The sequence below is a fragment of the Pyrgilauda ruficollis genome, unplaced genomic scaffold (genome assembly GCF_017590135.1).
Source record: "Pyrgilauda ruficollis isolate IOZ18807 unplaced genomic scaffold, ASM1759013v1 scaffold18, whole genome shotgun sequence".
In the NCBI taxonomy this organism is placed as follows: domain Eukaryota; kingdom Metazoa; phylum Chordata; class Aves; order Passeriformes; family Passeridae; genus Pyrgilauda; species Pyrgilauda ruficollis.
In genome coordinates, this window is record NW_024516984.1 from 8,190,284 (window position 1) to 8,218,165 (window position 27,882).

At 38.1% G+C, this 27,882-nt stretch overlaps 1 protein-coding gene across 5 annotated transcripts in view; it reads left to right on the forward strand.

The window, feature by feature from the left end:
- JPH1 (junctophilin 1) overlaps positions 1 to 27,882 on the forward strand; it is an 82,759-nt gene that overhangs the window by 48,748 nt on the left and 6,129 nt on the right. For all 5 annotated transcript variants that reach the window (XM_041464540.1, XM_041464539.1, XM_041464541.1 and 2 more), the window contains exons 3-4: positions 6,083 to 6,201; positions 23,045 to 23,706. In XM_041464540.1, the coding sequence (XP_041320474.1) occupies positions 6,083 to 6,201; positions 23,045 to 23,706 (781 nt within the window). The remainder of the gene's footprint in view (positions 1 to 6,082; positions 6,202 to 23,044; positions 23,707 to 27,882) is intronic.

Genomic DNA, 27,882 nt, shown 5'->3' on the forward strand with positions numbered 1-27,882 from the left:
TAAGGTATAGGACCCATAATCTTTACAGGTGTGTGAAATGTTGGCAAAATACTTTGTTAAAGTATGATGTCTGGCACAACAACACTGTTAGCCTATAAATCTCTGTGGACATAGACCCAATTTATTTATGCTGTTATTTATGCCTAAAATTGATATCTTTTTTACCAGTAATTAGCCCCAGGTTATGTTTTCAAGTACTGAAACCAGGTTGGCTGTTTGCCAAGTGTAAGGAATTTCCTCAGTTTTTCAGGCATTACTAACTAAAGGTTAGTATTTTTGAAGTTCCTCTGAGTAAGGACTGAAAACTACAAGAAATTAATTTAGGCTGGGAAGGAGGAGTTTCAGAAGCAAAATCCATTAGGTAAGGTGATACAGACTGATGTGCCAGCAGTGTTTGCAGAATAGACCTGCTCGTGCTTTACTACATCAGACTTCAGTGGTAGTACCGGGCTAGTCCAGTTAGTGATGAAGTCAGTTCATAAAGAAGCAGTGGCTGGTTGAGATTAAAAATCAGTAAAGCACAAAGGAGATTGATGAAGTAAAGTTAGCTGAGGGCATAGGTCTCATTTTATTAATTCAATCTGGAGTTTAGAATCTCTTTAAATTACTTATTGATGTGAAGCTCTTGTATTGCATTATATATTAGTCAGTCTTTTTCCTCTTTCAGTTTCTCTCAGACACCCCCATTTCTTGCTGGTATTCAGCAAGTGACCTACCCTCACTTCTAAGCTATTACAGCAATGAGTTGCTGAGAGTTACGAAGCCAAGAGTTCTTAGGTAGCGCTACATAGTCATGCAAGTATGTATTTTTAATTCTACCGTAGCAGAATATTGGTTTTCACCCAGTATTATCACTGAAAGAAGCTGAGAAGAATGACTACCACACTTGATAAATGTCAGTCTTTCACTTGCAGTGTTAAAAAATGCATAGATGTTCTATATATATTAAGCATTCATTATTGATTTATATTATCAGGGGAATATAGAAGTAAAATGGGGGCAAGGAAAAAATTTGTCTGCCAAAGAACTTCCCTTAAATTCTTTCTCTCCAGCTAATTTTACCTGGAAATGCTACAGATCTCTGTACCAATTTTACCAGAACTTGGTTTTGCAGATTGCGAAGTTTTTCTCTGACAGATAGAAGTAAATGTGAAAATGTTGGAAAGTGTTATACTTGGAAAAAAACCTCAACACAATACTCTCTGCTTCCTAGAACTGTCACTGCATTTTAGAATTTAGGAAGGTAGGATTGTTTTTAGAGAATTCCAGTTTCAAGAAGGATGGTAATTGGTAACGTTACATACACAGTATATAATGTTACACAGATAAACCTGATACCTCTCATTAATAAAAAATATCTCTTGAGAACTTCATGTAGGTTTGGTCATTACTGATATTTTTATTCTTACAATACGGAAATCTGTTTATTTAACATTGTAAATATTATTAGTTTAGGATAATGTGATAGGAGCATAATTGTGTGTCACATACTTGGCAAATGAAAAGCAGAATTATTTTTATAATTTTAAGAAATAGAAAGCAAGCTCCTGGAAAGCTTTATGCTGGATTCACTGTGTTTAATAAAATCTGAAAAATGAAACAAAGTAAACATATGCTGCTTACATTTTTAGTTGACTCTGAATGAGGCAGCATTACAAGTGCGTTGAAGGATGCCATGGAAATACAAAATAATCTGGAGGGTAATGGACAGTTCTAAATGGGTTTTAAATTTAGATAAACATTACATAATGCATTCCAGGCACATGGCATTATATATAAGCATTGTTGCTGCAGAAAGGGAGATAATATTGTTTAAGCTCTTCAAACCTCAGCACTCCTTCTTCAAGTTATTTTTCATACATAAATAGGTAGAAATCTGACCATAATATTGCTGAAAGAAGGAGCTGCTTGTAAGAAGCCTCTGGCTCTGTGCTTATAATTTTTGAATGTAGTTAATACAATGTGTTCCTGTTTACCTACCCAGTGAAACACAGAAAAGAAAGATATCAGTGGTGATACCAGTTGTCCCGCAGTCTAGGAAACTTAGGCTGCTTTAAAGATCAGACCCTGGTTTCTCAGGTTTTCAGTCAAGCATTGGTTCTCCAGCCCTCACTCACTGATCACAGAGACTGGTGGTTTCTGGTACCTGCCAGGTATCAGATACACTGGTGTCTACCAGGCAGAGACTCCACATGCTGCCATGTGCTACCAGGACTCCCCATGAGCTATAGCTACAAAATCCTTTTTCATGTAAGTGTAGTTTGATTCCTGCCATAGATACAAATTAATTTCAAGCCCCTGTCTTGTTAAATTTACTATCTCTGTGCATTCGTTAGTGAAGTGGTAGATTGTCCCTCTAAATATTAATTTATTTTGGTAAATACTTTAATTTTTGTATTCATTTGAAAGCTTTCAGGTGTCTGTTTGCCACATCATGTAGAATATTAATGATAGTCCTGATATTTTCTGGGACAAATACACATATAACCACACTGTAATTCGAAAGTTACTAGTGTGAATTAGGTATTACAGTTGCTGAGAAATAATTTTTTACAAAGAGCCACATATTCACTTAAAATCATTAAAGGTCCTTTGCTATGGATTATAATGCAGCATTGCAAAGCAGGTTACTTATCTTTCTGTACTGTTTTGCAATCTGTGGATTGCTGCCTTCTCTCCTGCATAATTTCTATTTTGCTGCTGAAACGTGAGATCAATCCTTCCTCGAAAAAACCTACTGCAGTCTTTTTCTTGGCTGGGGAGAGAAACTGAGACTTTTTTTTGAGTTTTGCTTTCAACAGTTCTCATAAAGATCTCTTGTCATAGCAAAGGACACAGAGTTCCCTAGAGGAAAAAAAACAGTTCTCAAGTAGATAGTGGTCATTCAGTTGTGGGTCATTTTGACATATCACAGACTTAAATTTCAATGAATAATTGCTGATGAAAACAAAACTTGGAGACCTTACAGTGACAAATTTACCCCCAAAATAAAAGGTAAAGAAACCTTTCCAAAACTGTGGGAAGCATAAATGGAGCAAATGGATTCTATTTCTGCTTGGATAGTTCTCCTTTAGAAACGTGGTCATTCAAAACTAAAATATTTCTCCATAGTTTCTGATAATACTAGTCTGATAGTGTGCATGTCAGTTCAAGGCAGAATAAAACAAGTACAGACAAAATGTAGTATCAAGCAGCAGTAATTGTAAGCCAGTCATCTGGAAAACATACAAGCAGATCAAATGTGGAAGTCAGTATAAAAAAGAAAAAAAAGAAAATAAATAGCAACAGAAAAATTATTTGAGTCTGACGCTTAGAATTAAGTGTGCAAGAAGTTAAATTTTATCTAAGTATGAGGTTGCAAATGGAGAGGATAAAACACTCGTTGCTGAAGTTAGCCAGCGAAGCAGCCAAATGCCAGGGTGATAAACAGCAAACAATGGCAGGGAGCGGAGAGCCCGCGTTCCCGGGCAGGGCCAGAGCTGCTCTGCTGTGCAGGAGATCAGCTCCGCCGCTTTCCCCCGCTCTTGTCACTTTTGTCCCCGCTCGTCAGCGCTGAAGAGGCTGTCAGGGAAGTGTCTCAGCGCAGGCATGGGCACGCTCTGCAGTCTGGCTGTCGAAGGCCTGCTCAGGAGCACAAGCAGGCTCTTGTGCCTTGCGCTGCAGTGCCGGTGTCCCAGCGCTGAGCTCTGCTCCCGGGTGTCACTGCAGGACATGCCTTGGCACTGCTCGCTGCTGTTCTGCTCTGCTGCAGCTCCTCGCTGGCAGTACAAAAGGGGAGAACGGCAGGAAGTGCGAGTTGAAAAAAGAGGTGTGAGATAAGGCAGCCAAGGAAAGCTGTGCTCATTTACCTTCTGTTCCTTTGGCTTCTTCCTGTTGTGACCTGCTCTGCCCAGCTTCATGTGACAAAGTTACCCTGGCTTCTTACTCAGGTCACCACTTAATTCCATAACTAATTGACACTGTCCTTTTCAACAGAATGTCTGTTTTGCTTCTTGTATATAATAATACAGAAAATTAATAGGCATCAATAAATAAATGTATTATCCTGGCAGTATGCTTTTCTGATGCTGGTTGTTTAATATATTAGCTTTTAAAATGTCTGTCTTAGCAGTAGCAATAGTATTAGACTATTTTTATATGGGAGTAGTCTGGTTGTTCTTTCATCACAAAAAGATGGCCAGTGTCTCGTTTATCTTTGAGCAGACTACATTATTGTCTCACAAAACAATGTCCCAGTGCTAGGACTGCTTCATTAGGTTTATGCTACATAGACATAATTATGCAGGAGCTAAGAATAGCTCATCTAATTGAAAATAATGATTATAGGAAAAGAACGGGTTTGATTACTGTTACTAAGCAGCACATACCATACATCCATTCATGAACTGCACAGAACACATATGGGATTATACAGTGTATTTGTTTTTATTAACAGTTTCTTTCCGCCATTCTGAGTACAAAGCAAAGGTGTTACAATTCATTTGCTCATTATCTTTTTTCTCACAGACCTAGAGGGACCTTCAAGAAGGCAACATAAGCTAATATTTATCCAGTAAATTATGACAAGCTAAGCTTTGAAAGAGCATTCAACATTTATCCCCACACACATTTTAGGGAGGATGTAACTTAAATAAATCTTCTCCAGGCACCACAGATGAAACTGTCTATGTGGGTTTTTTATGTCTGTGTTTATACTAGTACCCTGCGGGATTAAACATCCTTTTAGAAATGCAAAGTCTGCCATACAGTTAATCTCTCAGTGCTCATTCTGGTTAATGCTAACATTTAATTCTTCTTTTATCTAAAACATATAGAACCCTTCATTATGTCTTGAAAATAACACTGATTTTTACAGTGAAGTTGTTAGAAATGTTCATTTCTCTAATTGCTACTCAGTGCTATTACCAGGCACTTGGGATAAAATTTGCTGCTGTTGTTGTCCTGTTAACTAATTCTTTTCTTACTTCTGTGTCAATTTTCTATTAGAATGTTGTGAGAAAAAGGATGCGATCACAAAATTTAATGTATTTGGTTTTAAAATGTTAGTAATATCTTTAGAGTCTCAAAAGACTCTGCTGGTTTGCCATGTTTAGCCTCCCCTCTGTTCTAACCAGCCATTTCATAGCTCTAGGCTATGTGCTAATGCTGTAGAGTCACAGAGAGATCACTACCATCAGGAATTTTTAAATAGATGACTGTTTGGAAAATGAAGTGGAGAGGGAAGATGGGACATGCAGTGATGCAAACCTGCAGTAACACAACTATCAGTTTGCAGTCTGGAATCAGAAGCCTTTCCAGAAGCTGTTCTTGGGGGTTTTTGAGAAATAGCAAGAAGAAAAATGTGGAAGCAGAGTGCACATTACCAAAGTACTGCATACTGTTGTCTTGACTTCAGAAAAGTTGCCTTTTCAGATTGTTTTTGGATTTGAAATTCAGAGAGTTACAAGAATTTAGGACAGTTAAGTTCCCATTTCTACAAAAGCTTATTGAAGTGTTAAATACATTTTCCAGGCTATTCCTTACCAACACGATCTGATTGTGGAAGACATTTCCTATTTTCTGGGCCAATATACTTGAATTTTTCCCTTCAGAAATTTTCACATGGCACCCAGCACTGACCCAGCATTAACTTTGAAATGTGCTAAAGGTAGTAGCATTCCTCAATCCCTTTGAACACCATGTGTCCTGAACTCCCAGAATCCTGTTTAGGAGTCAGTCTGGTGGCCCAGTCTGACCTTCTGTTCACTTCTGTACACATTCTGGTAGCATGTAAATAAATCCTAATCCTGTGTTTCTGTCAGATACTATTCTTTTCTTCTCTTTAGAAATTTTAATTACAAGCTTGGCCTGTAGATTGTGTTGCTGCAAGTAAATATGATCCAAGGATGAACAGGACTGAAGAGCTGAGAGGAATAGTGATTTGATCCTGAGGTACTTCACTGATTTGCAATTCCTCACAACAATTTGTCTAAGAGTGCACTGTACAGGATAGTGTATGATAGCTGAGGTCCTTTGCTCTCACATGCTTGATGCACCTGATAAGAGACTCCTCTGCATATAAACTGTTTTCTGCTTTGCACAGAACCGCACATGCAAGAGCTAAAGCTGATGCTGCGGATCAGGCTGCTCAGGCTGCTCGCCAGGAATGTGATATTGCAAGAGCAGTTGCCAGAGAACTTTCACCAAATTTCTACCAACCAGGTAATTGTAGATTGGGGTTTTATGTGGCTATTTGTTGTATTGCAGTGAAAAGATTTTGTGTTAAGTTAAAGTGTTGATTCTGTCTTGAATGTTGTCTTTTATACAGAAGTCGTGTATGTCATGAAAAGTGCACATTATTCAAGGAGATTTTGTTCTCCATTTTTAATAATTTGGTGACTATTTATTTGTATGAAAACAATTGAGTGTTGAAAAGTCAGTATCGAGCATATAACTTTGCCTCAGATTAGTAGTTTGTTCAGGACAGTATCAATGACTTCAGCAATCATAAATCACCAGAAATTTTGATTAATTCTATAATGTCCTTATTAGTGGGAAGATCTATAGGTTTTTTACTGTCCAGTGGAATTCCTGACAGTCTTGGTTAGCTAAGGTCTGAATTTTGGAGAATGTTTTACCATTAGACATACACAATCTGCAAGGGAATCTTCCTCTGGGGTGCTCTGTAGAACTTTAATTCTATATTCATAGTGGCATAGAATTAGGTCTGTCCCACTTCTATCAGCATTGCAGCCCGTCTTCATCTGTCACAGGGTTTGGAAAGTTGCTACAGGAAGAAGCAAAGCTGGTTTTGCATTGTTTTTCTGCTGTCTTTCCATGAGGTTCATATTTCTGTGTACTGCTCTTTAGCTTAAAATTGGATAGATAAAATGGAACTCCATTTGCCAGTTTAATGTCTTTTCATGTGTGCCCTTTCTTTCACCTGTCAAATTGAGTTGAGTCATACCTTGTTATTACTTCTCAAGGATCTGCCTGTACTCGCATGCTAATAGAGATTATAGCTCTGAGATTCATTTTCACTTACTGTTATTTTCTGCTCATCCTTGTTTCAGACACAAACTTACTTATCTTAAATGCGCCCATATAGTGAATGCAGGCTATAGTGACCCACAGAAGCAAAGAACAACATTCTGCAACATTTTCTAGTAACACAACTATTGACTTCAATTCTTAGTTCAAGTGGTCACTATATATATATATATTTGTTACTTTATGTCTTTTTTTTCTTTACTTAAATCTTTAATGTCAGTTACCTTATAGAATACTTGATTTCTTCTTTATTCCTAAGTATTTTGTTGTAGAGAGAGAATGTGTTTCGGGACTGGGGGGATTGAGGACCTCTTTATGTATTCATTTAGTGCCTAAGTCAAGGATTGTTCACCTGATTGGAATTTTCATTCCCTTTACCAGTATTGCAGACTTTCTTTGTACACATCCTAATATAAATTCATCTTTTTTAGACATGGCAGTCCAGAACTGCTCAACAGAACTATTTCCAGTAGTAAGACTTTAGTAGCTTTTAAACAGTATAAATATGTACTTTTCACTTTTGGGAATTATCTCAGTACTACCTCTCCTGTGGATTTATATTACTGGCCCATACTTACTGCTATCATAGTCAAGTCTTTTTCATTTTTCATTACTTCATTCTCCACCAGCTGAAGAAATCCCAGTTTACAGCAGCAGGCCATCTTGCCATTCATAAGTTAAGAAGTTATAACCTTAGCCATGCAAAGAATTGAAGCATTTCTTCATGGAAAGAAACTATTAAAAAACTGCCAAACCTTTCAAATAAAGCAATTCCAAACCCTTCAAATAAAGCAATTACTAGAGTACTTGAGAGAAAATGCCAACATCTGACAGTGTGAAATTTGACACCAAGAAATCACCCAGATCAAGAATTTATCAGGTATCTTTTTACTCCCTAACACAGGAATTGAAGTAGCATTGCTGACAGATCAGCTGAGATATGGGAGAGAAGGTGTGGGATCTTATTTTCCTCTCATTTGAAACTTTTATTCTATTTACGGAAGAGGAGAGTTTGTATCCCTTCCCACATATACGTGGAGTGACACAGCAAAACATTTCTCAGTTTACTTACTCTGTTCTCTGTGTGAAAACCTCTCCGTTAGCTAGCTCCTAGCAAAAGATAAATACCTTTTCTGAACTCCAAATTTTGAATTCTCTGATTGTTTCCAAGATAGTCAAATACAGCATATTTGTATACATCTGAAAAAAAAACCTATTCCCATGACGTAAACAACTTTTAAAGGTGTTAACTAAATCTCAGTTATCCCGAATAAACTCCTGCAAACCACCAGGTTCACACATCATTGTGATGATTTCATGTGCTATCATGTCTGAGATGTTTTCCAGGCTTGGTGTACATGATACCTTTTTCAGATACACTTTTTCCGTGTGGTGCCTGTTAAGCCACTCATTTGTACACATACTTGTTTGCTTAAGCATTTCCCAAGAACTGTGCTAAGAGTAAGTAACTGGACAATGATACTGTTAGCTTTTGTCATTTCTGGTAATAAAATAGGTAAATATTTTTAAGTATTTACATTTACTCACACAAACAGAAGTAAATATCTGCTTTTCAAATAGCATTTTTCATGTGTTTGAATGAAAAGAAGGTAACTGTTATTGCTCACTAAAACCAACTTTTTGGGTTTCTTTTGTTGCTTGAGCTTTTTATTTTTACAGTATCTGTAAGTGCTGCTAAAAGGTATCAGCAAATGTTCTGTCTCATTCTCTGAAACTATAGTTAAGTGAAAGCTTTCCATTGTACTAAATTGTCTTGAAAATAGGTTATGATGAGAAAGTGTGATTTTTCTCTTATTTCTTTAACTGCTTAGTATGGTAGGCAAGCATGCAGTAAATGTATGTAGCATATCAACAAGCCTCTTGTAACAAAAGAGACAAAAAGAAGTGAAATAAATACCTCTCTCTAAATAACAGAAGCATTCCTTTCTGTCTTAATGAGTGATCTCTGAATTACTTGTAGCCTAAAACAATTTCAATATTTGAAAACCTTTTGAAAACCTCTTAAATTCCAGATTCTTAAAAAGCAACTTTCTGGGCCATATATAGCCTAGTATTACACACAAATTATAATTACAGTGAATATTCATCATTCATTGTATCACGGCAGTTTATACTTCCCAAATCCTTTCTCTCATGTTTCACCTTTATGTTCATTAAGGCATTCATCAGAAGCTGCAGGCTCTACCTTTGTAGTACAGTTTAAAAGGAGACTAAAAGGAGAACAAAGCAGTAGGAAGTAAAGTAACATCCAGCAGGTAAGAATAATAATGAGGTACCATAGAAATCTTGAGATTCAGGTCTCCCAGTGATTGATTGCCTTAGTATTTGCATATAAGTATGATTGAAAAGGTCAGAGCCATAGTGTAAGGACTTACAAGCTTGCAGAGAGCTGTTTTCCCTGAGTTTGTTCATGCTATTCTCAGGCAAGACCCTGCTTCTACTTTTGCTGTAGCAGATATTTGGCTAGTGATTAATAATTAGGAGGATGTGTGTCTTTGCAGAGCCCTACCCACAAGGCTCTACATTTTGTAGATTTAACAAATGTTGTACTCTTTATAGAGACCATACTTTACTGGCCTTTTTATCAACAAATAAAACAAATTCTGAGAAGTCTCAGCTCTGACCTGCTTATTTCCTCCAGGCATCGCTAAACTTGTGGATGTGTCAAAAGAGAGCACACCAGGACAGGAAACAAATGAAACCTGAGTCATAGCCTCATTCAAGGGAGTCATCCAGGGACAGTTTGAGATTTGTCTTCACTTAGAGAAAAAAATAAGTGCTTTTTTGTGTCTCTTGTTAAAACCTAGAGAAGAACATATGACTGATGGGAATACTGTATCAAAGGTGTAACAGAAAATAAAGGTTTTTGACACTCAGTGAAAAGGGGCAATATTGTCCTAGTCTTGCACAAGGTTAGTGGATGCTTTGACTGACACATTCATTCTAAATTCCCAGACTGTCTTTAGGATGTGGTCTTGTAAACACACTATCAGGAGGTAAACTGGAGTATGGACTTGCACAGACTGGACAGCTAAGCCATAATTGTCTATGTGCATGTATATCCTGCAGCAATGGATACTGCTCTTTCATTCACTTTGAATGAATAACATTTGATAAAATGAAAGAAGGGCACAACTACTTTGCTGCAGGGTAAGAGCAGTCTGGGCACTTTACCACAGAGCAGTTAAGGTCTGGAAATTCAGATCTGAATTGTTTTCTGGCAGATTATTTGTCAGGCCAAACAGCTGCCAGATGAGCATACATGGATCACCAAAACAATTCATCCAGCCTTTGACCTCCTAAACAAGGCATGAGAGAAATCAAGGAGCAGTTCATAAATTAAAGCTGTCCAAGTTTAGAGATGGACAGGATTTCTTTAGGTGGAATATATGAGCAAAGACTTCCTAATGATAAGGGTAAGAATTTGGCAAGTTTTACTAGTATTTTTTACTATAAGAATTGGTTACTGTTAAAGCTTCTGTATTAACATGCTGAACATGACTAGTTTCAGAAATAAGCATTTTAAGTTTATTACAAGTCAATTTGTAATGGCCACTAATGCCTTAAAGAGGAACTGTGGTTTGCATTCTCTTTTGACCAGTGGTAGATATCCGTAGTGTAAGAAAAAAAACCATCCTTCCCGTCTTCCTCTTCTCTGCCATCCCCACCTCCTCGAGTTCTCAAAATGCAAACTCCATATGGACAGGAAAGAGAGATTTCTGGCTGATGCTAATTAACTGGAATGTCCTGGCTAAATGCATGTGTGCCAGACCAGATAGTTTTATTTTAAAAGCCAATTACAATGAGCATTTTGCATGATTAAAGTAACCAGCCATGCCATCAGTTTGTGCCTTAAAGCATACGGAACCTCGCTTATTATTCTTAGTCATACAAGAACCTGTTCATTTTCTGAATTTATTCTACATATGACTTCAGCATCCTCACAGATCTGTTACTGGGTTTCTGCTGTGCCATTTTTTCTCTACAATTTATTGCTTCTATCCTCTTTCTCCAGAACTCTAGAGAAGACAGAGCCTATAGACGTGTCCTAATGCACTTCTGTTGTATCCAGTAACCAAAGAAAGAAGGTGCATTAAAAGTGCTAATTTCAAGCTCTATTCTTGTTCTCCCCCTTCTAAGTCATATCATACCAGTCTTCACAACATGACTGTCAGATTTATCACCTGTCTCACCAAGCCCTCAGTACAGATGTCTCCATCCTTCCTTCCACATTTTTCCTCTTGCCCAGGTTGAGGGCCATCCAGCTTGCTGGGAGTCTGCATCCATCCTCCTGCACTGCCTGACACACCTGCTGGCTCAACCCACTCCTCGGTGTTCCTGCAATGCATCCGGGACAGGAGAGCCTGCTTGGGAGAAGGCAAAGCTAAGAAAGTTTGCAGAGGCATAGCCTTAATTCTTCAGGATGCTTTCTCAGTCTCTCCAAGATACATTTGAGTCACATAATCAAATTATTTGCTTAGGAAAAATATGCCTTATTAGTTTTGAGCAAATTAACTTTTAAAACTAATAACAGAGAACCAGTTTCCTGTAGAGAGATAAAGCTGTTACAATCACTGTAATTTTCACAGACTTGCATAAGTAGTGATCTAGTTAATTTGCATCCAGATGAAATTCGTGGTTGCTTAGTAAAGGCTGCAGGATCTGACTGTGAAACTAGTTGAAGCCTGGACTACCTGGACTAACTTCAGTGCTGTGTTGCTATCTCAAAGTAACTTTTTTAATTCTAGCCTAGGTATACCTATCTAATCTGGCACTATGGGAGTGTTAATTACAGGTGTAGGCTGAGAGAAGGAGGTCAGTGCTTCCTTTCTCCTGTTAAAAATTGTTCATTCACTCTGAAAAAGAACCATTCTTTCCAGGACACTGTTGGCCTGCTCCAGTGAATTTCTATATTGGTCTGTCATGGTGTCCAGCCAAGGACAAGATGAAGTAGGGTCTATCACATGGGAGTATTATCACAGTGTCAAAATTTCCATTATAAATCCTATTTATAACCGTGTCATAAATATTTGTTCCATGTTGAAATTCAGCTAACAAAGAACTGAGAACTTTCCTTACAGTGCTAATTTTCAGTCGAGTATGGTGATCTATTTGGAAAGGATTTTATTATACTAGTGGAGATTTAAATTATGTTTAAAAGGTTAGGTTTCTCCTGTTACACTTTTAACATGTGATGTGGACCATTAGAGAAAAATAATCTTTGCAGCTGCATTCTGTGTTTGTCAAGGCCACAGAAACAGATGGCTAATATACATGCCTTTTTATTCCAAGAAAGTGTGCAAAATTTAAGACTTATTTAAAGTTAGAGAGACTCTAGGGAGATACCCAAAAACGAAAAATCTAATTCATATTATAGACCTGAATAATCTAGAGTAATGTTCAGTATGGTGTGGAAGACCATGTTGAGAATTTGGAGAAGATGAAGCTTTCTACCTGTTAGTTCAGTAGTAGTTATTCATTCAGATCATTGTCTGAGCAGGAGTAAAACCTGGAACTGAAGCACAGCCAGCGTGGAATTGGTAGTTTTTGTATGGTGAAATTAAACAGGATGAAAATTGTAAAAGAAAGGTAGAGAGTCCAAGAACGAATAATCTGAGGTTATTTTCCTTGAAAGTATGGTTTAAAAATGAAAGAAAAATACAGGTGAACTAAAAGAATAAATCACAGATGTTAACAGACTAGACTTGTTTCAGAAGAGGAGAATGGTCCCCTGTGTCAAAGGAGGGTAAGAGTGGAGTAATGATACTGAAAAGTGACGAAGAAAATCACAGAGGCTCCTCAGAAAGTATCAGATGAAGAGCAGAAAGTATTTTGTCAGAGGCAGTTGCCAACCTGAGGAGTGTGGGATAGATTTGGAGGAGAGGAGCAGTAAATGGATATGGCAAACTTAGACTTTAAAAGAAATGAAAACTTAGAGCACTAATGAGAAAGGGAAGAAATGCCACTGTGTGAGGTCAGAATGGTAAGTGGCATGGTGAGTGGGGTTTCTCTTAAAATACAAAAGAAAAAGAACATATTGGAAAGAAGCCAGATTTGGATGCAAGGCTAAGCAGCTCACATACCCCAGTTTTACCAGAATTAAACTGATTGCAGTATTTCTCCAGTTCTGGCATTTGCAGTGCAGCAGTCACTTCAGGCTCTTACACTTCATAATTAATTTCAGTGCTAGATAAAAGAAATTAATTTTGCTGGAAGTGTGGTACAGCTTAATGAGTACTGTTATTGAAAAATACTGGATTAACCCTCAACCCTCTGAGAAAATTCATAAAGCCATATATTTCAAAAGCAGTAAATTTCAAGTCTCTTTATTTTACTCCTGTTCATAATTTCCAGTGGTTTTTCTATAAACAGAAGGCAATAAAGGAGACTTCTGAAAAATTAAGTCTGACATTATATCATATAATCATGCTAGAAATATCTGGAGTTTTAATTAAAGGCAGTAATGCATCTCTAGATGTGTAGAATCAGTGGAGTCTGAAACTGTCCAGTTTTTCCATGTTATTTTGCCTATCTATATCTATGCCTGTATATTCAAGAGTAATGTTGGGTGTTTGCTGACATACATGTATTTACTGTCTTCCCGGTTTTGAGCCTTTTTGGTAAGATATTCCACAGGCATAAGAAATGCTGACATCTACAACCCAAGCTCTGAGTGAATATCCTAGGCTCTGCTTTTTTCTGTAGTGGAAGAACAGAAGGGTGTTCTCAGAAAAACAGGCACTTTCTCTTTATGAAATAAGGATTTTTAAAGAGGCAAAAGTTAGAAGGGCTTTGGCAAAAAAATCCACGTTTATTGAATTTATTGAAAAACAGTTCTTAAGACAGGCTGACAGACTTGGCCAATTGGACAGCAGACATGAACCTGCTCCTGTTAAGGTCAGTTGCCAAACTCCCATGGAGCAGGATGATAGCCATGCACTTGAAATGTGATAAGAGAATAGCTAATACCCTTCCAGGCTTTATATACAGGAGCACGTCATGGAGAATGGTCCCTTCTCTGCATGATCCCAGTGACACTGAGTCTGAAATACTGTGTAGAACTTTGGGGATCATCATGTCAGAAAGATCTGGACATGCTGGGAGAAATGTAAAGAAGTGTGAATTCTACTGGGTAAGGACAGTTATTATGCCACATTAACAGTCTCTCTCTATATTTAAAATTCATCTTCTCAGAGAAAATGCAGTTGCAATGAGAATAGGATTACAGCCTTTCACTTCTGCCCATCCTTTAGGAGCTTAAAAAAATCTACTTTTGCAGTTAACAGCTGCCCCAGTGAAGTTCAGATGAAGTAAAGTAGTCTCTAGGTTTTTTGTGAAAAAGCTAAAAATTTACCTTCTCACTTATCGCCTGTTAAGCAGCCTGCAGGCTTAGAAGCATTCAAGTAGATTATAGTGCATGTGTTATTTGGCTGGGATCATTCACATTAAATACAATGTCTGCATATTATCTACCCTGGAAAAATGAAGCCTGTCCTAGATACAGGAGTCATATGCATCACCATGTAATCTTGACAGATATTTTTTGAAGTTCTGTCAGTATTCATCAACAGAAAGGCAGGGTAAGTAAAGCAAGCCATAATTAAGACTGCTGGTCACAGGCAATTCCTATGTCCATAAGCTGATGTGCCAGTGAGGTGTTAGAGATAGATGTGCAGCACTCATAGTGCCCTCTACCAGGTAAGATAAGTTTGTTACATTTTTCTGATGGTATTGAATCCAGAAGTATAAAGGCTTACACACTGCTATGCAGACACATTTCGGAAGTGTTACCCTGTTTTGGAAATACCACAGCTATTTCAGTCACCTGCTGAAGCAATTACAGGAGCAGAGATTGGATACATAGAATAAATTCATTGTTCTTGGTGCTGATTCCAGGCAGTTTCTGAAATTCATTAGTGTAGTCTTTCCTAACTTCAGATCATTCAGTGTGTATATGTCTGCACTTTAATGATGCATTTATAAACCTTTAGAGGAAGAAAATCCTATTTTTAGGGATTCTTTTATCCTTAATGATTCCTTAGTTATTGGATAATACAAAAATGCAAATTACATTTTCAGGTTCTGTATGCAGGTGTGTTAATTTTAGGGTAACTCTAATTTCAGATTTGGAGGAACTGACATGGAGAGAAGAGGCAGTCTGGTTTTCGTAGTGGTAGAAATTGCATTATCTGTTTCATCATCCTACTGCTAGACTCACAAGTTTGTGATGTTACCTATGATGTGAATTGTCTGGCTGAAGTCCATTTCCTTTTCTGTTGCCATTGCTGTTGCTGGCAGCTCAAGTGTGCTTGAGTAGATGTTTTGATATTTTCCAAAAGCATTGTGAGATAACATGGTGTCATATGCTTTTCAATAGATACCTGTGCGAAATGCAGAGACACCAGCAGTAAAGTAGTCAGGTCACACCAAGAACTGTATTGTGCTGTGTAAATATCACAGCAGAGTAAACACAGAGGCAGAATAACTAGCCTTGGGTTTGGCCAAAGTGTGTGTGTGTGTCGCTGTATGTGGGGCTAGTGAGTAAGTAACTCAAGGCTTTTGATCTCAGTCTAGTCTGTGTCAGGAAGCATTTGGTGGGGGTTTTGAGAAGGCTGTGTTGCCTTTGTTGACGTCAAAGTCAGGAAAATAAAACATTGGCAGATACTTTAAGTATGGTAGATGCATATTCTAGCAAAACTATGCAGAAGTTGTTCAGGGTACTGCACAAAACTGTTCCTGAGCAGGTATAAAATAGCAACCTTTATGTGCAAGAATTTGTGTGTTTGGGGTTCTTCAGAACAAGACACTTAATAAGCAATTTCTACCAGTGAATACTTTCTGTAGGTCCTTATCTTTACTTAGCAAAAAGGGAAGGTTGCATTTCCCTTTGCTTTGAAACCTGCTGGTATTCAGTGATGCTGCCTTTTAAAGTTCGTCCTAGCGGGACTAGGACTCCTCAGGGAGATGTGTGTATCCTGACTTTTACATCACTGAATGATGATGTGGCTTTGTCAGGTTGTGGCAATAGTGAAATATCACCTTATATTCTACCTCTTTGCCATATGTTTCAGTCATGTTGGTAGTACATGGTTTCAGAGACAGCAGGCTGCCAGGTCAAATCAGAACAGTTCCATAAACTAAACACATGTAGGCATCAATCTCCATGGCTCTCATGGATTTAGTGAGTAGCTGTTGGCACATGCTAGCTGCAGTCTTGCCTCCAGTCCAGCATGAGAAGGAAGACCACCAGGAATACTGCTTAAGGAAGTAGCAATGCTGAAAACAGATCAAGAAGCCCGGAAAGTGTAAGCTGGAGAAAACTTCAGCAAAGGGAAGATACCTTCAAAGAGGGAGGAGTAGGAAATGAAGATTTGCAATTAGGAGTGAATTAGGAAAGACTCTTAAATAATAAACATTATATTTTGGAGTATTTTTTGGATTGTGCAAAAAAATTGACTCCTCTCCCTCTTGTTTGCGTTGTAGTTTGCTTTCCTAGGCTGCCATGATACTTCCATGCTGGTGTATTAAGTCCAGGGGAAAAAAAAAAAAAAAGGATTCTAAGGCAGCCAAATGGAATTTTAAAATTGATCCAGGAAAGATTTTTTTTATTTGCCCTTAGCTAGGAAAGCTGGTTAATAGTGTTTAAAATGCTGGTCATACCTCACCAAAATGCAATTGCCATCAGAGGCTAAAAGTTAAATCAGCCATCCAGACTTGGGTTTCTTCTGCATTTCACAAAACAGTGTCAACAATTCCTTCCATTTTAATTTTTTTTTCTCTTTTGTGACATGCTTTATTTTTAAGCCTTAGCTAATGTGGTTTTTTATTATCTAAAGCATTCTCAAGTACAGTTAAAGAAAGCCATTATTCCAGGTGGCATAACCAACTTCAGATGCAGCTGAAACAGGGCAGCCAAACCTACATATGTGTTTTTGAATTAAGAAATTCTTAAATAACTTATCTATGCATCACTAGGAGTGAGACAGTTCTTATGTTGCCACACGTTGACCCAACCATGATGGAGCTGCACTATTCCATGCCCTACTGCTGGATCACTGCATCCATCAGAAGGGCACTGCACACACCTGGAGTGATAACCTCTGAAAATACCATTAGGAAGACTTTCTCTACCAGGAGGGTGGTCAAACACTGGAAAAGGCTTTTCTAGAGAGGTGATTGATGCCTCGGGATTGGCAGTGTTCTAGAGGTATTTGGACAATGCCCTTGGTAACAGGCTTTAACTTTTGCCCAGCTCTGACTTAGTCAGTGACTTGGACAAGATGATTGTTCTAAGTCCCTTTCGACTGAAATGTGCTGTTCTATTCTACCCATACCTAAGTCAAGCAGAATGGTTCTCTCAGAGCCCTATTGCTCGTTAAGCCCCTTGCCTTATATCCTTTAATTTTTCTGGCAATAATTTTTAATTTCCAGACCTATTCAGTCCCAGTTCAGTCTACCAGACATTACTAAAATTGTAACCACATCTCTGCTCCATTTTGCACATGACATTTTGCACATGACATTGCACAGCCCTCCATTCAGTTGGGCTGAATTCAAGCTAGCAGCCTAGCACTTAGGAGGTTTTTTTTTGTTCCCTGTTACCAGTATAACTGTCAGAAAATTAAGAACAAAACAGAGGAAGTACTAATGATATTAATTATAGTTCTTCTCCCTCCTTTCATATCTCCCCAATGACGAAATAATAATAAACCCTATCCTTCTAAAATTTACTGAATATAGTTATTTGCACTTCCATAATGACTCACTGAATAATTTATTTTAAGAGATTGATAATTGATTATTTATATTTCTTCACCTGTAGTTACCATCCTGAGGAATTCTTTTATACTGGATGCCCTATCCTGAAAAAGCCTAACATAAGGAAGAAAGATCCTATATTAATTGATCCTCTAAATGATCACTTGGCTTTTCAAAGTTTTATTAAGTTCATCAGAATAGCAAAGAAATCTTTTTCTGAGAGCGTACGTATTATTGCCAACAGTGACACATTAGAAAACCATCAAAAACATCAGAAGATAAACAAAATTGTTTTCACTGGCTTATTTCATGAATAGTATATATCAACGTGCAGTACCAACACTAAAGTATATACTTTCCTTTTTTAGTACAGTTTTTTTAAATACAAAAGTCTAAGCTTTTACTTCAACCATCTCATGCTCTGGATTTGTATTAGGGTATAATCTGCAGTAAGAAACTTATTCATCGTTTATTATTTCCTTCTCTCTTTGAGTTTTGATTTGGTAGATCAGGTCTTGGCTTTTTCAGCAAGAAGACATTTGTGGTAGGCAACAAAATTATGGCCAAAGTGCCATGTGGAGTTTCGATTACTCAGGGGACTTACACTGCATTCCTAGTTTTGACAAAGGCTTTCTCCACACGTTTAAGTTTGTCAAAGATTTAGCAAAGCTTTGAGCCTGTTGGTACTTTATTCACAGCTGAGCACTAAATTTGGAAAGGTTATTCAAATGAAACGTGGTTTGGGTTATTATTTCCTTTTGGGTTAGCTTCCCCATCACTAAAATGGGCTATTGGTATAAGCTTTAGTTTTGTACTTACAGATTGTGAACTTTTCAGATCAGGAATTCTCTCCTGTTTTTGTAGAAGTGTTGAGTAGTTCAGTAAAAAGAGGCCTCTAATTTTGGAAGGTTTGCATATAGACTGCAGTGTTCTGGTTGAGCAAGTAACTTTGATTGTGTCACCATTACCCCACAGACAGTTGTTAAACATTACAGTGAAAATGGAGCATCTTTGCACTAACAGTTCATGCATGTGAACAGAATTAGGAAGTGAGATATGTGGTTCACATTTGGAGTTTATCTATAAGCACAACATGAATTTTCTCATAATGATGAAATTATAGTATTGTTTCTTATTTGGATTATGCTTTATAGCCCTGTCTATTTGTTAACTCTCTATGTAGCACTAAAGATAGGTTACATCACATAACATGAACTTCAGTTTAAAAAGCAGAAATAATCATATGTTTATCTAATAAGTACTTCTGACATACCTTGAAATTGAATCACATCACTCAGCATCGATAGTACTTTAAATATTATATTCTTAAAAGATTATGTTCTGGAGCCTGCATTAGTGGCATTACAGTCTTTTTTTGCTTTCAGTAGACAAAAAAAATTGTAATATGAAATGCTTATTTTTCCTGAATTGTAAGAATGGTAAGATGTCTATAAAATCACTGATGCAATTGCATGTATGCCTTTTCCCTCACTATCCTGGATGTATTCTGCCATCCCTCTCAAGCTTCAGATTTCATTGTGATCTGATGAGGCACGAGGTCTCTTCTTAGCCTTCTTGGGGAACAGTGGCTGCATTTACAGTGTCCTGCAGGATGACATTTTCAGATGCTCCTTGAGCCACAGTCCTGCAACAGCCCTATGCTGCCAATATGTGTGCCTCACTGGGCCATGGGGGAAAGCATGTGGCTGTCACCTCCTTAAAAATGCTGTGGCAGAACCAGGCCATCCTTCTCTTCTCATTTACAGGGCTGGCCATGCTGTCACATCACTTACTGGAGCCCTCCCAGGAGGAAGGACATATTACATAAGAAATTCACAAGAAATTCTAGATTTGGAGCAATCATCTTCAACCGAATCAAAGCTTCCCTCACCCCACAGCCATCAATGAAATGCTGTTCAAGCTGACCATCAGGCTGTGTGAGACTGTGCAGACCTTGCACACTTCCACACAGTCCTTTGGCTTTCAGAGGCTATTCTCCCCAAATACTGGCTAGCTCACACTTCAATGGTGCCATCCAGTTGCTGGCATCACAGCTGGTGTGTGAGCCAAAACCACCCCGCGGCTGACCTTGACCAAGTGAAGGTGCATCAATTTTGATGCAATGGCAGCACAGCCAGCATGTCACCATAAGAAAACGTGCAGGTTCATCTTACCTTTACTTGGTTAGATAACATTTCTTGGTTCTGCTTTCCAGACCAGGTTCTTAGGCACCGAGATGTATCATGTCTAGATCTGCTTGCTTGAACTGCAAACTGACGAACCAGAGTGCCATGTTTATTTCCTGGTCAGAAAATCACTCTTTACCCTCAAATTCTATTCCCTTCCTCGTTAAGATCAGCCAGCTAAGAAATTTTACAGGAAAGGATGTTAGTGACTCTCTTTACAAATTCTCTTGGCTCTTGGTTCTTTAAACTTGTGCTGGAGATTGCTCTTATGATGAAGGAATGCCTTACCCATGTCTGTAGAATCATGTCTTTAACAAAGGGGACAAGGTAAATCCTGACAGCTCTTAGTCCTTAGAAAGGAGTGGGATCTGAGTTCTTGCTGCTTAGAGTCAGTGGTTAGGACAGGTGCACAGTCCAGTTGTATTGGATACAGTGAACAGAAGTTTAAAAAAGATTTGGACAATCTGCAAAGGGAACTTCAGCAAAGGGCCAAGAATTTCAGTGTTGGAAAGACTTGCCTGACAAGACTGGAGGCAAAGGATGTATCTCTAAATCCATATGTGATGTTGTGGGAGTGGGAGGGAGGGCTGCTGTGCTGTGTTAAAGGCAGTGGCTGAATGTCTGGTCAGACACCCTCAGATGTTACTTGGATGCAGCATTCTTTGGTGAAGCTCGGTGTCACATAACATCAAATATTGCCAAATACCCAGTGAAAGTGTGGCATTTGTTAGCCTGTTGAAACTTAACTTCTTTGGGAGGCTGCAGATTATATTTTTGTTTTGCTTTTAAGTTTTTTACTTCTCACTCCACCAGTCTCTTGGTGAGACCATGGGTTCCCTTCTATTTTCAAAAATTCCAGCAGCTTGGAGGTCTCTTGATGAGAGGCATTTTCTCTGGCCAACTTTGGGAGGCTTTTAGTTGATTGCAGAAAAGGGTGGAGAGGGATGACATTTCTGAGGTCATTTCTGGTGTCATTTTCTGATGTTTTCCTGATGAAAGTGTCTTCAGTTTGTCAAGTGCTGTCAGATATTAGTAAAAGTCAAATCTTTACATATATGAGGCAATGCAGAGTATGTCACAGTGAATTTTCAGAATTTAGGCAGCATTGTAAGACTGAAGAGGCGGTGTTCCAACTGGATGCTTTAACCACAGCAGTCATAAAGAGCAAGGTAATGTGAATATGGGTCTGTCCTTAATAAATAATCATTGCAATTTGACAGCTCCGTGGCTTGAGCTTAAAGATTAGTCAGAGTTCTTTTAGGTATCCTTTTCTCTTTACACCCCTAATTATATCCAATGTGAAAAGATATGAAAAATAAAGTTTATGCATGTTTAATCCCTCAGCATTACCTTATGTATCTCAGCAAAGATGGAAGGAAATCCCCAACAGGACTGAGAATTTTTGGAATGGCGATCATACCTGTAACTTTATATGTGGAAACTTAATTTACGTTGTGCTGCTTTTCCCTTTTACCAGGACGATTATAAAAATCTGTGAATCAAGCCTCTAGTTCTCTTCCTCTGCGAAGGCTTAACTCCTCAAAACTTCCTCCTCAAATGTCATTTGAGAACAAATCCTGGCTTGTCTCTGTCTAGCTTTCTTTCTTAACAGCTCCCTATTTCCACCCCTGGTTTTCAGAGATGCCAAAAATGTTTCCTGCTCAAAAGACCTTGCATGCCGAGTAATTCTTCTTCTCAGCAATGCTTACTTACCAGATGACTCAGTAACTTCCAAAAGCTTCATGCTGCTCTTCCTTCCTCTCATCTTCACACTGCGTAGATATGCATATGCTTCTGGCATCTGTAAAAACACTGTATCTGCCTAGCACAGTTAGAGCCTCCTCTAAACTCAAAAGCAGAAAAATGTGTGCAGACTTTCTTCTCTGGGCACAGAATTTCTCTATGACTTAAAGCACAGATAAGGCTCACTCAGAGAAGGGTAAAGAAATCAAAGGAAAGTTGTGGTGCTAGCAAGGATAGAAGTGAAGAAACAGTTGCAATGTGTTTTTCTGAAGCCATTTTTGAAAATACAGGAAGATTGTTGGCAGTTCTTTGTTCACAGAGCTCCCCAACTTCTGACTTCTTAGGGAAACTGATCCTGAAATCTGAGATGTGACTTCTAGGAAGTAAAGCAGAAAACATTGCCTACAATGCATGCAGATTTATGGCAGTTTTGCTTCTTCAGCAGTGTTCGCTGAAGTCTTACCATTAAACAACTAAATCTGAGAACCAAAACTTGGAGCAGAGCATGTCAGCCAGTTTCTGTTTATGTTAACAACTGTATAGGCATGCAGTTTGATAAGTGAGTCCTAGTAGTGAATGTGCATGTGAGTGTTTAGCTAGAATTTGGAGAGAGGATGTTCTTCACACTTGCTGCTCTGTAAGTATTTTCCAGGTGAATGTTCTATTCCTGCCTTCTAAGCAGGAATTGTATTAGTGACTAGATTTGGTTAACCTGGGTCTTCATATGGGAGTGATTGATTCTGGAAGACAAAGCCAGCATGTGAGAGTTCAAGTACATACAAATATGTGTATATAAGACAAGCTGACATTCATGCAAAAAAAAAAAGTGATTGAAGCCCTTTTTCCTGTAGCTTATAAGAACAGAAGAGACATTTCATTCTCATGGTTAACTATCTACATATCAAACAGGTACTCTGATCATGAGAAGTTCAATCAGTGAGAGTAATCAAGCAAAACATCCCTCAAAACTTGCATCTCAGCAAAGCAATGGTAGGTGATGTAAGGTTAGACAATCTTGAGTCACTCAGACTTCACTCAGGAGAAATTTGCATACCGTGGCCCTTTGAAAAGCTGAAGATCTAGAGTGAGCCAAGTTAGTAAGTATTACTGTCCAAGAATTATCAAAAAACTACAGGAACTCCAGTGCCTGAGCAATTTGGAGTAAATCACTGTGGATGTCAATGAACTGTTGGTAACATATACCCCTGCCTGCATTTTAGCAAGGCAGTGCAGTCTGACATCCCAGTGCAATAGTTTTACTGTGAACTTTATTTTGATCTTAATATTTCTGTTACACTATTTTTCAGGCCCTGATTATATCAAACAAAAATTTCAAGAAGGAATGGATGCAAAAGAAAAATCTGAAGAAAAAGGTCAGGAGAAACCACCCACCCCAAAAGAGTCACCTCACTTTTATCGAAAAGGTACTACTCCCCCTCGAACCCCAGAAGCAAGCCCAAGAAATAGTCCTCCTCTTTCTTCTGAGACTTCTCCTTCAAATCAACTGAAAAGGCAAAGCTCCACTTCTGGGGCAAGACTCAGTCAAGAAAAAAAGCTTTTAGCCACTGAGAATATAACACCCACAACTAACAAGCCTTTGTATTCAAAAGCACCAGTGAAGGAGGAAGCAGCTGGGAAACACCAGCCAAAGTTCTCAGCCCAGCACAATGCCAGCAGCACCGAGAATGGGGAGCTGCATGGTCACTACCATGGCTATTATGTAAAAATGAATCCAACAGCACTTCCACAGGAGCTCAGGGAAGAAGATGAATATGCTAACCCTTCACCATCAACACTTGCACGGATACCGCCCTCTCAGAAGCCAAGTCCTGCTAGATCTGGGGGTAAGCCAGATGCCAAAGAAAACAAGCCTGACATAAAAATTAAGAAATCAGAATTTGCTGCACCAAAGAACCCAGCTAATAATGAGTCACATTCAGCAATGGAGAAAGAAGTAGGAAACAGCTCGGTAAGTACTACAAAAAACAATCTCACTTTACTGCCTTTTTACCTCTGAGTGCTGAGCTTTGCAACCTAAGCACAGGCACAGCTCACTTCTGTCAAATCTTCAGTCTGGATACAGCTAGCTAAAACCCACTTCACTTGGGGTGAGGAAGAAATATTCCAGTCTGGAATGAGCACAGGAGTTTTTAAAATACCCTTTCAGATCAGTGTAACTCTTAACTTCATTATTATTTAAAAATAGTAAAATTATCAATAGCTATGCAGAAAAGGAGCAATGACTAGTAGCATTTCTATTTCATGTTAGAAGAAAAAGCCAGGGTATGAAATTCAGAATCTCTGATGATGTTTCTGTGATTTTTGGGCCAAGAGAAACTTAGAAAAACATTAGTTTTGCATACTAAAGTTAACCTTTCGTGAATGAAGAGTTTTAGATAATAGTCATAATGTTTCTCTTTTATAAGCATTGTTTATTTGAGTCATTTTTGGTGGTACTCTACAAAACAAACAGTGTTTCATTATTAATGGGATAAACAGAATGACCCATTTAAAGCGATCCAGATAGCCTAGTACTTATTGCATGCAAAACACTTGAATAATTGACATCAGACTTCATTAATAATAAATTTAGAAATAAAGAGGGGAAGTAACCAAAATGAATTGTAAGTGGTCTTGTCAAACAAGTTTGACATCTTCAGGTGTGGCAGAAGAATCATCATCTCAATCTAGAAGGTCACTTGATTTGCTTTTACATTGTCATGTATTCTGACAAGGAAACCAGAGTAACGCAAAGGCTAAATGTCACATTAAAAGAATGTTTTTAAACTGACTGATGGTTCTCAAAAAGTAATTTAAAAACCATCACTTATTTGATATTATTCTGGTGAGGTCATTCTTACATTAATTCTGTTACTCTAATCACATTCTTGTTAATGACATACAAGAGGGCATGAGAATATTGTCCATGAAGTTTATAGAAGACACAGAGACCAGAAGAGTAGTCTATAATGAAGACAGATACAAGCTCATGCAAATCAACTGCTGAGAAGGCTGAAAGTGTAATTATCTGTGGCAGCACAGCAAAATATAATAATTGTATATGAAAGACAATTTATAGAGCCTGGCACTGCAGGATCAGAACTGGAAAAGGTTGGTGGATCAGGAGCAAGAGAGGCAGCTGAGCATGAGCTCCCAGTCTGCTGCTGTTGTTCAGAGATGCTACAGAAAAGATTAAGCAAGAGTACATGGGAGTCTGTTCTGTCTGCTTTTGGCACAGGTGCAACCACTTCTGGGATAAAATAGTGTCTGTAAATCGGGGACTTAAAATGGAAAAAAAAGCCTTGAGGGGAAGTCACACAAAGAGCTGCAAGAATGATTAAAACATATCTTACAATGAAAGATTCAAGGTACAAAAACCCCTGATGTACTAAATCATTTCTGAAAGTGTGTTTTATAAAACAGTTTCCGAGGCTAACAAGCAAATGTGTCAGAAGATCCAACAGCTAGAAAGATTCAGATAAAAGTCTTGTTTTATGTTGATTTTAATGATCTTGATTAAATGTGCTATCAGTTTTCAGATGCCAGGGTTTTGGAGCCATCACTGAGTAGTTTGATAATGAGCATTTTGGCAAGATGATATTCTCTAGTTCTGCTGGAAGCTTTCATTCTGTTTTGTGCGGATCAAAGTAGATGTTCACAAAGGTTTTGTAATCTGCAAATCTGTATTACAGCTGATATCAGCCCTTTAACCTCTCAAATCTCACAGATATTACTCCTGTGTAGGGTAACACAAAGCTGACAGGCTTGTAAATGTTGAGGGAGGATGTACAAATTTTAGGCTGAATTGGAATTGTTTTTTAGCTCTGGTGAAAATAAGGCTCTAGAAATAGTCCTTATTGTTCCTTCATTTCAAATAATATTTTGGAGCTGAGGGAGGCTTCATCTCAACAAGTAAGCTATCTGAACAGCAGTTTATTTACCTTCTAGAATAATCAGGATAGGGACCACGAACCTACAGCCTGTTATCACAAAAGGTGTAAAAATGATGAGATATTGTGCATTAGCTGTTGTTTGTTCACTGATACTGCAGTGGTATCTGGGAACTCTGGGTCACTCTGGTTCATTTGGAGCATCCTAATTGCATTATTCTCATTACCAGCATTCCAATATGGAAGGAAGGTAGATTTTAGGAATTCATTTTTACTGTAACAGTATCTTAAGATATATGTAGATGTATGTGGGTGTTTTTCAAATATTCTAGTCTTCTATATGTGTTTGTAAATTTGCCCTTACAGACTAAATTTCCTACATGCTTATTTCTTCAAAAGGTTGAGAGTAAAAATGCTAAACTGATTAAAGCAAAAAAGAGTGGCCTACTGGCCTAGCAGTCTGAGGGAGAAACAGTTCAGAGTGACTGTTTACTTTGCTGGACACTTAATTTTCAGCATCACCTTTCAGCTTCAGAAAAACAGTAGCCTGTTCTACAGTGCTCCTGGGCTGAGCTCAGCAGTGTGTCGGAATTAAGCAGTGACTAAGTTAAGAGAGCACAGTTACTGAGGAGAAGCCGGATTCATGGAATCATAGAATAGTTTGGGTTGGAAGGGACCTTAAAAAAATCATCTAGCTTCACAACTCTCCTGCCGTGGGCAGAGACACCTACTAGACCAGGTTGTTCAGAGCCCCATCCAGCCTGGTCTTGAACCTTTTCAGGGATGAGGCATCCACAGTTTCCCTGGGCAGCCTGTGCCAGTGCCTCACCACCGTCACAGTAAAGAATTTCTTTGTAACATTTAATCTAAACTTAATCTCTTCTAGTTTAAATCTATTCTCCCTTTTCCTAATTAATGTACTTCTCCTTATCTCAGATGCTTCTCAATGTTGAGAGACTTAAGAATTCTAGGGTTGCATTGGGGAATGATTTTATTTCAGTAGAAAGCTGCAATTGCTTTTTCGTCATTCTGACAAATGATTTTGTTACGCTTTGAGGGTAAGTCTGCCTTATATCCTCCACAAAAGTTCTAAAATGCATTTGTTAAGGAATATGAAGAGAAAAGAGCTCTCACTCTCATGAAAAGAGAATGATAAAACAGAGTTTTGGAATGCAAAAAAATGAATCTATTAACATTTATCGAGCACTTTTGTTAGATTATCTGAAAGTGCTGTATAAAATTGTGCTGTGCTTTTTCCAGGTTTCCAATGATAACGCATTAAGAGCACAGATACAGAAGGGAAGATTTTCAGTTCTTCCTTCTATGTGTCTAAATCAAAGCCATTTCTCATACCTGAATGAAATGTCAGCTTTAATTTGGATTAAGAACTTTAAATTACTTTATTTGCAGAGAAGCTTGTAGCAGCTTGTTTTAGTTATCAAATTCATGTTTCCTATTTTCTGTGAATGTTACATCCTTAAGAATGTCTTTGAATATCATCTGTGCAATAAGTTAGATACAGGAACAGTCTTGATTCTCCAGATATCCCCATTTCTGGCTATACTTGAAAAATACCAGCACATACTTCTTATGCCACACATAAGTGTGTTTCTCTCTTTACTACTCCCTGTTGTTCAAAACTCAAAGATTGAAATTATTCCAGAACTCATAAAAGAGTCACAGTTTTATTAAGGTGAAATCCTGCATAAAGCACAATGACAAAGTCACCTGTCATTTCTGAGAGGTAAATCACTCCTCTTTCACCGAGAATGGGGCTCCTTCACATCACCTTGCACTTACCACAATGTGCTGTGTTCACAGACACCCTTGACCACAATCCAGTTCTGTTGTTTCTGACTGGTCGTTAGCAGCCTCCAGCCCCAGTTTCAGCTTGCACACTGCTGTCCTACCTTGAATATGAGCTGATTGGAGATTCTCTTGGATTTGAGTGAAAAATAGGATTGAGTTTCGCAAAACCCTATTGTAGTGTACATTCATTAATAGCCTTTTTATTTTGCCTGATGAGCATCAGTGTACTGCCCTAGGATAAATAACAAGCCTGGGCTCAAGTCTTTTACTAAACTGTAATTTTTTTTTTTTAGTTGGCAGGTAAAGATTTTTAAACACACAGTGTTTAGCCTGGTTTTTACCTGAATGTTACTCAATGATTCTATTCCCATCTCTTTGTTCAATTCTCATCTTTTTGTTCACCTAACATCCATTTAGTAAGGGCTGTAAATACCATGATGTTTGAA